This window comes from Sminthopsis crassicaudata, chromosome 4 (genome assembly GCF_048593235.1).
Source record: "Sminthopsis crassicaudata isolate SCR6 chromosome 4, ASM4859323v1, whole genome shotgun sequence".
NCBI lineage: Eukaryota > Metazoa > Chordata > Mammalia > Dasyuromorphia > Dasyuridae > Sminthopsis > Sminthopsis crassicaudata.
Genome location: NC_133620.1, coordinates 380,886,586 through 380,899,111, shown reverse-complemented (window position 1 = coordinate 380,899,111; position 12,526 = coordinate 380,886,586). Strand labels below are relative to the sequence as shown.

General features: G+C 40.4%; 1 protein-coding gene and 1 long non-coding RNA gene across 3 annotated transcripts in view; one reads left to right on the top strand and one right to left on the bottom strand.

Annotated features, from left to right (window-relative positions):
- The window catches only part of LOC141539509 (uncharacterized), a 177,804-nt gene extending 165,659 nt beyond the window's left edge, over positions 1 to 12,145 (bottom strand). The window contains exon 1 of the long non-coding RNA XR_012481309.1: positions 11,943 to 12,145. This is a non-coding gene — a long non-coding RNA (uncharacterized LOC141539509). The remainder of the gene's footprint in view (positions 1 to 11,942) is intronic.
- The window catches only part of RAB4A (RAB4A, member RAS oncogene family), a 46,257-nt gene continuing 45,753 nt past the window's right edge, over positions 12,023 to 12,526 (top strand). Inside the window, exon 1 of one of the 2 annotated variants that reach the window (XM_074262386.1) lies at positions 12,023 to 12,501. In XM_074262386.1, coding sequence (XP_074118487.1) covers positions 12,471 to 12,501 — 31 coding nt within the window. In that variant the 5' untranslated portion in view covers positions 12,023 to 12,470. The remainder of the gene's footprint in view (positions 12,502 to 12,526) is intronic. The other variant, XM_074262385.1, reaches the window with a different exon arrangement.

Here is a 12,526-nt window from a genome sequence, read left to right as displayed (position 1 = left end):
TCACACTCCCTTGCCACGGTCCTCTCTCGGCATCACAGAACAGCTGGAACTGCTTGGCAACATCTCCTCGTGGAAGAGAGCCACGTGGGTCAGAATTAACCTCAGAACCGGCACAACAGCCTTGTTGTTTCCTCGTGTACTGATCTCCCGGTGCTGCTCATTTCACTCAGCATCAGTTCTTGTCAGGCTCTCCAGGCCTCTCGGGAATCATCCTGCTGGTCGTTTCCTACACAACAATCATGTTCCGTCCCATTCATAGACCACAATGTATTCAAGCCCTCCTCCGACTGATGGGCAACCCCTCCGTTTCCAGTTTCTTGACACTACAAGAAGGGCTGCCACCAACCTTTTTTTGGGGGGGCGGGGGCACGGGTGTGGGTCCCTTTCCCTCCATTAAGATCGATGTCTTTGGGATGTGATCCCAGTAGAAACAATGCTGGCTCAAAGGGTATGCTCAGTTGGATAACTTGTGGAGCATAGTTAGTTCCAAGCTGCTCTCCAGAAGGGTGGGATCTGTTCACGATGTCTCAGTGGCCCAGTTTTCCCACACTTTTTTAGGATGCTGAGTCCCTTTCAGGATTTAGCCTGCCAGCTAAGGGCCTTCCCCAACCTTTCCACTGGGCAACTGTAAGTTCCACGGAGAAATTTGCCTTACATAAGTTCTCCCATCTCTAATCCATGTTTACCATTCCAGGTGTCTATTATGCCTTCATTTTGTCTGTAATTTCTTCTCTAAATAAATAAATTTTCCCAAAGAAAATGCCGTTGTGAATTCTTCACATGACTGAACCCACTTTTTGGTGCTCGCCATCATCTGGTGTCTACACCCCCCATGCTATTTTGGTCCTGAAATCCCACATCTTTGGGAGGCTTTAGTAATAATAACCGCTGACATTTATAGGCCACTTTAACCTTTACAAACCCCCCACATGCATTTCCCCATTTGCTCTTTAGGGCATCGCTGCCTGGGAGGCAGATGTTACTGTATGAGTATCTCAGTTATAGAGGGGGAAACTAAGGCTGAGAGGGCGTAAGTGATCTGCCCGCATGGCTGCTGGCCCAGGCAAGCACATGCTGAAGGACAGGGTGCTATCTCGTGTTACCTCATGTCCGACGGCTGTGACCACAGACGGTGTCTGTGAAACCATTTTGAAAAGTTTCCATTTCTTCCCTTTTATTGCTAAACTTCTGGGAAAAGTAGCAATCCACCCTCGGAGCCCCTACTTCCTCAACGCCCACTTGTTCCTCAGCCCACTGCCATGACTTCTGACATTGTTGAAACTCCTCTCTGAGGTCTCTAATGGCTCCTAACCTGAATGCTAATGTCCCTCCTCATCTCCCTGACTTTTCTGTAGTTGGACAGTTTCTGCTCCTCCCTTAGGTTCCACAGGACAGGATCATAGGACTTCGGCTTGGAAGGGACTTTGCAGATCATTCATTTCACCTAAAAGGAGATTGGGACCAAAGGTTAAAGGGATTTACTCAAGTCACAAAGATAACAAATAGCAAAGTGTAAGCTGAACTGGTTCTAGCTCTTTCATCTACAACATACCCATTACTAGTCTTCTACTCTCTCTCTACTTTTTTCTTAATATTTTTTATCTACCAGATATATGCATGGGTAATTTTACAACACTGACAATTGTCAAACCTTTTGTTCTAATTTTTCCCCTCCTTCCTCCCCCTCAATGGCAGGTTGACCAATACATGTTAAATATGTTAGAGTATAAGTTAAATACAATATATGTAGACATGACCAAACAGTTGTTTTGCTGTACAAAAAGAATCGGACTTTAAAATAGTATACAATTAGCCTGTGAAGGAAATAAAAAATGCAGGCGGACAAAATTTCTCTCTCTATTTCTACAAAGAGCTGGCTCCTCTTCTTCCAGGCTCCTACATCTGGACATTGCGCAGACCTCTTCTTTTCCTCTACCCTCCTTCTTTTGAAAATCTCATATACACCCATGGCTTCAATTATCATCTAGATAATAGATAGGTAATAATAGTAGGTAATTCTAAAATCTAATTTCTAATCCTGACCTCTCATTAAACTCCATCTCAACAGCCTGACACTTCAAATTCAACTTATAAAAATCTGAACTTATCATCCTGGGGGAAAAAAGCAAAAAAACAAAAATCAGCGCCTCCTGCTGATTTCCCTATTTCTGCTGATGACACTGCCATCCTCCTAGTCACTCCAGCTTGACTCTGTCATCTTTGACTGTTCCTTCTCCTTCACCATATTTGACCAGTTGCCCAATCCTTTCAAATCTATCCCCGAAATATCTCCTGCTTCTCCCCTCTTTCAAATCTCTCTACTACTACCATTGTGTTCCCCTATATTGTCTTTCTTTACTCCATTTTACCATCCATTCTTTATATCAGTGCCAAAATAATCTTCCTAATACACAAATCTGATCACGTCCTCAAAAAAAAAAAAAAAAAAAACCCACAAAATCAAAACAAACAAAACCTTTAATGGCTCCCTACTGCTTCCAGAATGTAATGTTTTTAATCTTGTCATTTGAGGCCCCTCATATTTACTGTAGCATTTTTGGTACATTACTTTCCTTTACATATATTTTGTTCCAGGAAAAGTGATCTGTTTGCTATTCTCTAATCTCATTCTGTAATCTTTTAGCTCTGTAGACTTATACATGTAGTCCTTTATGTTTGGATGTATTTCCATATATATATATATATATATATATATATATATATGTCTTACCTACTAAATCCTTTTTATCTCTCATGAGATATATGACCCCTCAACCACTGATTCTATTCTCATTTAAATAATAATAACATATAGCTAATTATTATTATTTAAGTGATATATGTAACTACATGTCTCATTTTCTTACTTATAAGTTCTTTGGGGATAGGGAATATGCCATTTTTAATTGCTTGTTAAACTGAATTGTATTAATTTAAATTGAAATGCAGTAACAGTAAGCAAACTACAATGTACAACATGATTTTTCAGTGACTCCCAACATTCTAGACAAAAATTACAAAGGAGGCAAAAACTGTGTAGGGCAGCCTCTCCCCTATCTTTCTTCATACTTCTCCACTTCTTCAGTCTCCTCTCCCCAAACTCTCCACCTCAACCTTCCGAACTTTATTATAGACTATAAAGAAGGAAGGTAGAGGAAAAGAAGAGGCCTGTACAATGTCCAGATGTAGGAGCCTGGAAGAAGAAGAGGAGCCAGCTCTCTTTTTGTAGAAGTAGAGAAAAATAGAAGAATAGTAATGGGTTATAATGTAGATGAAAGAGCTAGACCAGTTCAGGTTACACTTTGCTATTTGTTATCTTTGTGACTGAGAAAATCCCTTTAACCTTTGGTCCCAATCTCCTTTTAGGTGAAATAAATGATCTGCAAAGTCCCTTCCAAACCTAAGTCCTGTGGAAGCTAAGGGACGAGCAGAAACTGCCCAACTCTACAGAAAAGTCAAGGAGGATGAGGAGTGATAAGTGGCCATTAGCTTTCAAGGTTAGGTTATATGGTGAAGCCCTACTATGATACCTCTAAAACTCTACAATTCTTTTGGCATGTCCTCTCAAGTCATGTCAAGTGCTTCAAAATGATGGCTACCCCAAATTAAATTCCCAAGTGCCTCATCTCACCAAAATTCACAGTAGGGAGGAGATAACTACTAAGTTTAATATTCCTAGCTTTTGTGACAGCATTTTTATTTATTTAATTTTGAATTTGACAAATAACAAAGAAAATGAGCCTTTCTACATGTATGGTTAAACAGGATAAAATAGATTATATAGTGAAAGGGAACTAAAGGTCTTTATTAGGTACAACTTGCTTTTCTTTTTTAAATATAGTATGTAATAAATTTCATGTGCAACTTTAAAGCTGATATACTTTCCTGGGATTCTTTCTGTTGGGCTAGTATTTTCATAAATGAGCAATTCTTAACTCACATGAATGACTAATCTGAGAAATAAAGGGGGGAAGTATACTATATGCAGGGTAACTTTCTTCCTAAGACTGAATCCCTACTCTTCCACCCTACAGTCTATGCAATTATACGGAATGATGTCAGGATGCTTTAGATCATATCATATTTCCACAGTTAATGTGGGTGCTATCAAAGCTTAGGTACAACATGAGGTTACACATGTAATATGCCAAAAGAGGTGTCAGCACTCTGGTACCCCATTTTTGAAAGGTCACCAGTCTAGAGCATACAGATGGAAGATATTGTAGCATTACTGCTGTTATCATTTGGTACTAACTTTTTTTTTTGGTGTATTCAGGGGCAGCAGGTTTGAATTACTACATAAAGAATTTTGTTTGGCAGGGATGCATGATTTAAATAAGTCTCCTTAATGTCTTTAAGTTTCTATAAAATGAAGGAAATAGAGAAGATGGCTTCTCAAGTTCCCTTTCAGCCCTAAATAATATTCTATTCCAGACACTGGGAGGTATAAGAGAATGTCTTAAAGCCAGAAGGAAGGCAAGGCATGAAGGATTTATCAAGGCAATCTTGAAGGGGAAATTTCCACTCAATCTTAGATGACATGGAAGATCAGTATGTAGGAAACAACACTTCTCTGCCAAATGAACTTGAAATCAACATATGAGAAAGAAGGTTGCTAGCCAAACATGAGAGTTTAGGTCAATGTCCAAGGAAAATTGAATCGTTTCTTTACAAATCATATTTCAACAAGGAAACCAAGCTAAAAATGAGTTATTACATTTTGTATTTAAAAGACAGTAAGAAAAAAAGGAATAAGGAGATTAAAAAACCCATTTTGATAATTCTTTTAGAAGTAAAAGCAAAAATGTTAAAGGGAGATTTATGTTATCATCTCTGGCTACATAGCCTTGTTTTTCAAATATCATAAAAAGAAAGTAAAACCAGAAAATAAAACATATTGAAAACAGGATTAAAGGAAAATGTCTTGGATAAAATAATTCTTGAATATAAATGCTACTAAGTGCAGAGATATTGAGAGAGGCAGTGCTTATTAGAACCAAATGGAAAGGAGATTTACTGATAAATTTCAAATTTAAAAAGAAGATGGGCAATTACTGTCACCTATCTAAAAATCCATCCATAATGCTAGGCCTAATTTAATACAGAATATTATTACATCAAGTACATGTGGCTACTGTTAGACAAACCAATACGAATATGAGGAAGAAACTCTCTTCTAGACATTGTAAATAAACTATAAAGATTGGCATTTGATATTGAAGTACTACCTACAATTGTTACATGTTTTTCATGATAGACCTACAATAGAGTTTATTTTTAACTTGTAAATGGTGCCATATAAACAATCACTCCAACAAATACTTTCTCATCAATGGCTTTGTGCCAGATTTCTCAAGTCTTTTATTCACTTTTGTTCCAGATCCTCCTATCTCAAACTATTTCTCTAAGACCCTTCGATCATGTAAGATACACCTTTACTTTCTGAACCTTGAGAAAACATATCTGACCATTTTTCTTCTCTCTCACATGCCTAGAACATGCTTTATACTTTCCATTTATGGTAAGAGCCTTTCTACATTTAAATTTTTAGTACAGTGCTATCAAAAAAGGTGAATACTTAAAATAATATATAATAAATACTTACACCTCACCAAGAGCTAAATTCAGTGTGACTTCTCCATGGGGCATAAAACTTCTGGCTTTAATTTTATTGCTAAGGACTTTGATACTCTATTCATTAATTTTTCCCAGAAATAGAAGTGGTTAGCAGGACTCCTTAACCCAGTTGTACCAAGCAAGGCCCACAGGGAAAGTAGAGGCAAAAGAGTCAAAGGATTATCTTTCTTCCCCTTCCACCCTCTCTCACAAAAGAGAGAAAGAGAAAGAGAAAATGAGGAGGAGGAGGAGAAAAAGGAAGAAGAGGAGAGGGAGGAAGAGAGAGAAAGAGGGAGGGAAGGAGGGAGGGAGGAGAAAGGGAGGGAAAAAAAGAGAGAAAGGTGTAGGTGAGAAGGAACTCCTTGGGTAAAAAGATGGTATATATTGAGGCAATGTGGTAAAACGCAAACAGTGTTAGAAGGGGAATCAATAAGTGTGTTTACATCCCAACTCCTACACTTAATAGCTCTGTGACAATGGGCATATCACTTAACACATCTGAAACTCAGTTTTCCCATCTGTAAACTGTTCATAGTAATATCTGCATTACCTTCTTCACAATGAGGCTGTTGGGCCGACTGCACTTTGTAAACTAAAGCATTCTATAAATGAAGAAGCACTAAATAAATATGAACTTTGGAAACTGGAAAACACTAAATAAATATTATTCTTACAAACAAAACAAGTTTGTCAGGAGTTTAAAAAAAAAAAAAAAAAGGAAGGAAATACCAGGTTACTAATTCCCTACATTATTATTGTAATAGGTAAAATTCTCTCACTAGCCAAAGATGCACTTCTCATTTTTCCTATTTTAATTACAAAATGGATATTGATATAAACCTGACTTCCTATTAAATTATTTGTAGCCTGCTAAGTGGTTTGATTTCATTGGGACCAGGAGGTCCCAAAATCTACTTCCCAAACACCTTTTTGATGTTAAACATAAAAGCAATATACAGGATGTGAGGCTCTGAGAGTTTGCCTGATTTAAGTTTTGTGACTTAAGACAGGCCTACAAAGAGCCAACAAGATAGCTAGGTGGATACAAGCACTGGGCCTTGGAATTAGAAAGACATGAGTTCAAATTTAGTTTCAAGACACATACTAGCTGTATGACCCTGGGCAAGTCACTTAACCCTGTTTGACTCAGTTTCTTAAACAAATCAAATCTGTCAAATGGTATGAAAAGGAAATGGCAAATCACTCCAATATCTTTGCCAACAAAACCTCAAATGGAGTCACAAGAAGTCAGATAAGAGTGAAATTACCTAAAAAAAAAGGTAGTAAGTGACAGTTTCCTTTTTCCCCCAAGTGAACTCTACCTAAGCTTGCCCTCTTCTTCCTCCCTCGGCTCCCAAACTGAGTTTATCTTTTACGTTTATTTAAGAACAAGATTCCTGCCCCTTGTTTTTTTCCAAGTTTCTCTTCCCTCTTTATCTTCATCCCTTTAACCCAAAAGAAAGAAGTTTGTGAAACTAATCATTAAGAGAGTAGCAGGAGGGACTTGGAGGAGAATAGGCTGCTGTGGTAGGAGGATTTAAGGAGGGATTTCAGATAACTAGACAGAGCAAGTTGAAATAAAGAAGAAAAACAAAGCTGATAAATTCATGAGAACAAAGAAAGGATAAAGGAAGTTTAGGTTATACCAGATGGATTCGTAATCTTTTCTGGTATGAAAGACCCTTTTACCAGATGGAAAAGCTTAGAGATAGCAAACATAAATATTAACTAAAAAAAAAAAAAAAAAAAGATTCCAGAAGGTACTATAGAATTCAGGGAAGTAAGATTTTATTTTTAGTGATACTGGGTTTTAATCACACACCTAAGTATCAAAATAATCACACACCATCTTGTAAAAGCTTTAGAAGACTGATTAAAATTTGATGTGTGAAAAAATCAACCACTTGAGAGGAAAAGGAATTACAGAACAAAACACAAAACAACGAAATCTAACAAGGACAGTTGTCCTTCAATGATTATAAAGAAGGACCAATTAGATATAGTGAGAAAAAGCACGTAAGAACCTGGATGGATCTTCCTGTGATCTCAGTCAAATCACCTAGCCTCTCTGACCTCCCTTCTCATCTGTGAAATGATACAGCCTGATTAAATGGCCTCTGATCCTATGATCTCAAGACCTGGATCCAAATCGTCCAAATCACCTAATCACCCCAGTGGCCATTGGTCAATAAGAGAAGACTGCAAAAAAAAATACACACACACACACACACATACACACACACACACACACACACACACACACACACACACACACACACACACACACACACACATATATGGATAGATATCCCATATACATGTATATATATGTATATATATTTATACATATACATATGCAACAGATAATTAAGTGAGCTTAGAATTAGAATGAAGAGGTTGAATCTTAGTGCAATTAGAAAACTACAATGTTCTTTTGCATAGTCATATGTATGTAAGCAAAGAAGACCCCCAGCAGATTAGAAGGGCTGAAATTATGGGAGAACATGGACAAGGTTCACAGGATTGGCAGATATGGAACAGTTATGATTAACATCATTGAAGAGAATATATATTGATGACATCACAAACACATAAAAGAATTTAATCATGATTGTGATCTTTATCATTCTTAGTTAAAGATTAAGCTCTCAATTAGATTCCATTTCCCAAGGAACTCCTTGTTGCTGCCTCAGCTATTAGGTTTAGCATTATTAAGTTCTTGTATTTTAATCATCTCTTCCTATCTTCCCTCCTCAATACACACGCACACACGCACACACATGCACACACGGAAACCAAGCTGCTTTCTGTCAAAGATCCACAACAGGAGTATTTTTAATACCCAAGTATTTCATACTGCCATCAGTGATAGGTCATCCTAAAGAACTATAGTTTAAGATATTAGAATGTAAGCTCTTGAAGGACAGGGACTACGCTTTATTTTTATTTGTATCCCCCATCCTTAACACACTGCTTGGCACAGAGAAAGCATGCAATAAATGCTGTGCAGGCTGCCTTAAAGCACCATATAAACATTAACTATTATTATCTGCTCTTGCTCTTCTCTCTTCTGTCTGTCTCTGGGCTTCCTGCTAACGATAAGGATATGAGATCCAACAGTCCAACCTTCTTATTTTCCAGATAAAGTAAGGGAGCTTATAGGCTTGCCCAAAATGACGATCAGGCTTCAGATCATGTTCTTCTATCTAGAATCCACTTTTCACTATACTATACTTCCTCACAAGTCTAACCTCCCCAATCCAATCAATCAGTTTTTATTACACATTTCCTAAGTGCTAGATTCTAATATAGATGCACCCAGAGCTACCAGTTCACCTCAGATTAATTGCTCTCTGAGGTTCATAACCTTTTCATATTTTTTATCTATTTCTTCTACTTGTGACTTCCTAGAAAAGCAACTATCCCTGTTTCCTCACTTAAGTTGCCAGCTTCTTGTTGAAGACTTCCCATCTACTAAATGCCATCTTTCCTGAGTATAAAAGGGCTAAGATTTTTCCTATTAGTGTCTACTTCATATACACAGTGACAGTGTAAATAACAAGTAATATTAATAATAATAATATTAATATTTTGTTATTCATCCTTTGTTTTCTAAGAGGGCCAGTGACATCATTTGTGGTGAAGTGGATTTAACTGAGGCAGAGTTCGCAACGTTATCAGCTTCATTCCCTCTATCTGAGCCATCCAAGTCAGCAGCAAGACAAAAGTTAGAAAAACTTGTAAAGGCTCAAGATGCAGTGGATAACCTCAGCATCTGCATCTAAGCACAAAGCAGCAGTTGGAACAAATTGTTTTTATCCTCTCATTCCAACAGAGATGAAGTCTTCACATTCTTGGAGTAGACATCTCCTAACTCACCGATGATTTCAAGCAATTAGATTGTCTTCAACCTGGTTTAGCCCCTCTGCCCAGACAGTTTTACCGTGCATGCTACAGCTTCTTGGAGCCGGTAAATGTCTATTCTATGATGAAACATAACGTTACACAACTCAACTTGATTTTGGATATATTTCATATTTGCATATCAATATCTATTTGGCCAGATTTAAACTTTAAAGAAGACAGAATGAACCTGCTTCATCTTGCTGTTGTGTAAATGTTAAACAAATATTATCTCATAATGATGACGATAACAAAGAAAAAGACTGTCCTATGACTTGCGGGAATAATTCTTGTTTTCTTATAATAAGATTCCAAGGATTAAAACGGATGATTCTGATATCTATGTAGTCAGCCCTAATATTTCTCCTGAGAGAGGTGTGGTCCCACACTACTAAACTAATCATGTTCAAAACAGAATTTAGTATCTTTCCCTTTAAAGGGTTATTCTTCATTCTAACTTTCCTACATCTGTCCAAAGAACCGCCATCTTTCCAGTCACTCAAGCTAGGGTGTTATGTGTGCTACTGAGTATGTAAAGTTGATGAGGTTCCAAATTAGTTGAAAAACTGGGCATAAAGCTTCAGATCAAGGAAAGAGAATTACTGAATGGATTCCTGTCACTTTTGGAAGAGATACTTGGACAGAAGACACTCCAGAGAAGGAAAGCATCTTTGGAATAGATGCTCTTGTTCTTTGGCCTTCGTTCTCAAAGATCAGGGAGATGCCGTGACATGCAAGTGAACTGGGTTTGAGTGAGGAGGGTCACCAGGCTTACTTTCTCCTCAGAGCCATTGGGTCCAGTGGCCAGACATAGACCAGAACGACTGGCCCCAGGTCTCAGACTTTGGAAGGGCAGGCGTACATGGGAAGCTAGCCCATGTGTGTCTCTGGTCCTGCTTGAAATTCTAGGGACTGATAGAATGGACCTTATTTGCTGAGATTGTTCTTGCTTTCCTGGTTTAAAGTGAGTTTTCCAAATGAAGAGCTTATTCACTTGTATTTTCTTTGCCACATTTTTTTCAATTTCTACTTCGATAAGTGGATTTACTCACCTTTTGCTATTTGTGATAAGTATTTGGTAAAAATATAAGCTAAGGGCTATCATCCCCCTTGGGGGGGAGGGGGAGGGAGGCAGCAACCAGAAAAGTGACTTTCCTTTTAACCCAAACCCACGAGCCTGATATTTGAGAGGCAGCAGATTAAGAAGATCCTAGCCAGATCTTTCTCTTGGAGACTAGAGGAGAAATTGATTAGAGGAGAAACTGACCAGCCGTCTCAGACTCTGCCTGTCCCTTTCTCCAGCTAGCTTTGGGATGCTGCAGGCGGAGCCTTCTGCAGAGACAAGCTAGCCCACAGGTCACATCCATTCATATCTGTGAGCATCTCTGCATGGGGACATGTATTTCATCACTAAATTCTAATGGCTCCCTAAAAGGCCTTGAAAACCTTTTACAGCTTAGCCGCAACCGATAGGTATACACTGTGGCCTCCAAGTCATTCTAAGAAGCAAACCGGAGAGCGTTTGTTACATGTCACTCTCCTTCTGCACTTGCTAAAGCTCCCCCTTCGCAGCTGCCTCTTGGAGTCCCTAATTTACCCTTACGGTTCGATCTAAGTTAAGTATTAGAGAAGAAAACCTTCCAGGAGAGGTTTCTCTGGATTTCTTTCCCCATCTGTTAGGTCCTCTTCCACCGAAATCATTTTGTATCCATATAATTTTAATATAACTATATCCGAACATGTTGCTTCTCCTCCATGACCCCCTTTCCCCCAATATAAGATACCTGATAGGAGCTATTTTCATTATCTTTTTTTTTTTTATTTATTTTTCCCCTGCTAGGAAGCGTTAAGTGTCTGATACCAGATTTGAACTCGGGTCCTCCTGACTTCGGGGCCGGTGCTCTACTGCGCCACCCGGCTGCCCCATTGTTATCTCTTTATTCCCAATGCACTCGGTGGACAATAAATACTTGCATGTGAGTTTCTGCTACGACTGAAGTGCAGCTGCATGACTTCCAGAGCAGCCCAGTAAAGGCCAGAATGAGAAAAAACAATTTCTGAGTGCCCCAGTCACTGCAACATATACGGGATACCAGCCCTTACCCTGCACAAATATTTTTTGAGGGCCTCAATCAGAAAATAAACAGGAAATTGTGCATCACGGTAGGATTCCTGACCTCATCTTAAACATTTTTTAAAGTTTCCCCATCAAAACAAAACATTCGGGGTACAAAGTGGGCCAAGGCGAGATCTCTGCCCTCCCCTCGCACACTGGGTAATCCTTTCTGGTTGCCGCGTGCGCAGCCCACCTAAGGGTGAGTCACTCTCCCTTGGGACTCCACCTCTAACCTCACACACCTGGCGGTTCCGTGCCGGCTCCGGGCGGGCGCCGCCGCTCCCCCAGCCCGGGGTGTCTCACTTACCGTCGGCCCGGATGGAGTTCCGCGCACGTGCTCTTTGTTTTGGTGATCCTAGGCTTTCGCGCGCCGCCTCCCGGCTCGCCTGCTCCTGGTGCGCAGGCGCTAGAGAGGGTGGGAGGTCGGGTTCCCCCAGCTCCAGGGCTCCGAGTACTACCTTCCCTCCACCCTCCCTCTCCTCCCCTCCTCCCCTTCTCCCCGCCCCAACCAGTCCCCTCCCCTCCCCGCTCTCTCTCTAGGGGAGGGAGGGCGGAGAGGTAGGTGGGTGGACAGCGTGCGCCTGCGCGGAACCCCGCGGTCCGGTCCTGAGCAGGAGCGGCTCCGGGGTGGCTGGCGGTTGCCGTGGGGACCCGGCCGCGCCCCTCCTTCCCCGCCCACCCCACTCCACCCTACCAGTTCCTGGGTCTCCCCAGCCCCGGGTAGATCTTGCTCTCGCTGACTGACCCCCGCTCCTCCTCTCTCCTTCCTCCCCCACCCCCCGGCCCCCGAGCTGCAGCCGGAGACCGGGGGAAGAGGCGGCGCCCGCTTCCCAAGATGTCGCAGACGGCCATGTCCGAGACCTACGGTACGGGGAGGCCGGGGGAGCGAGG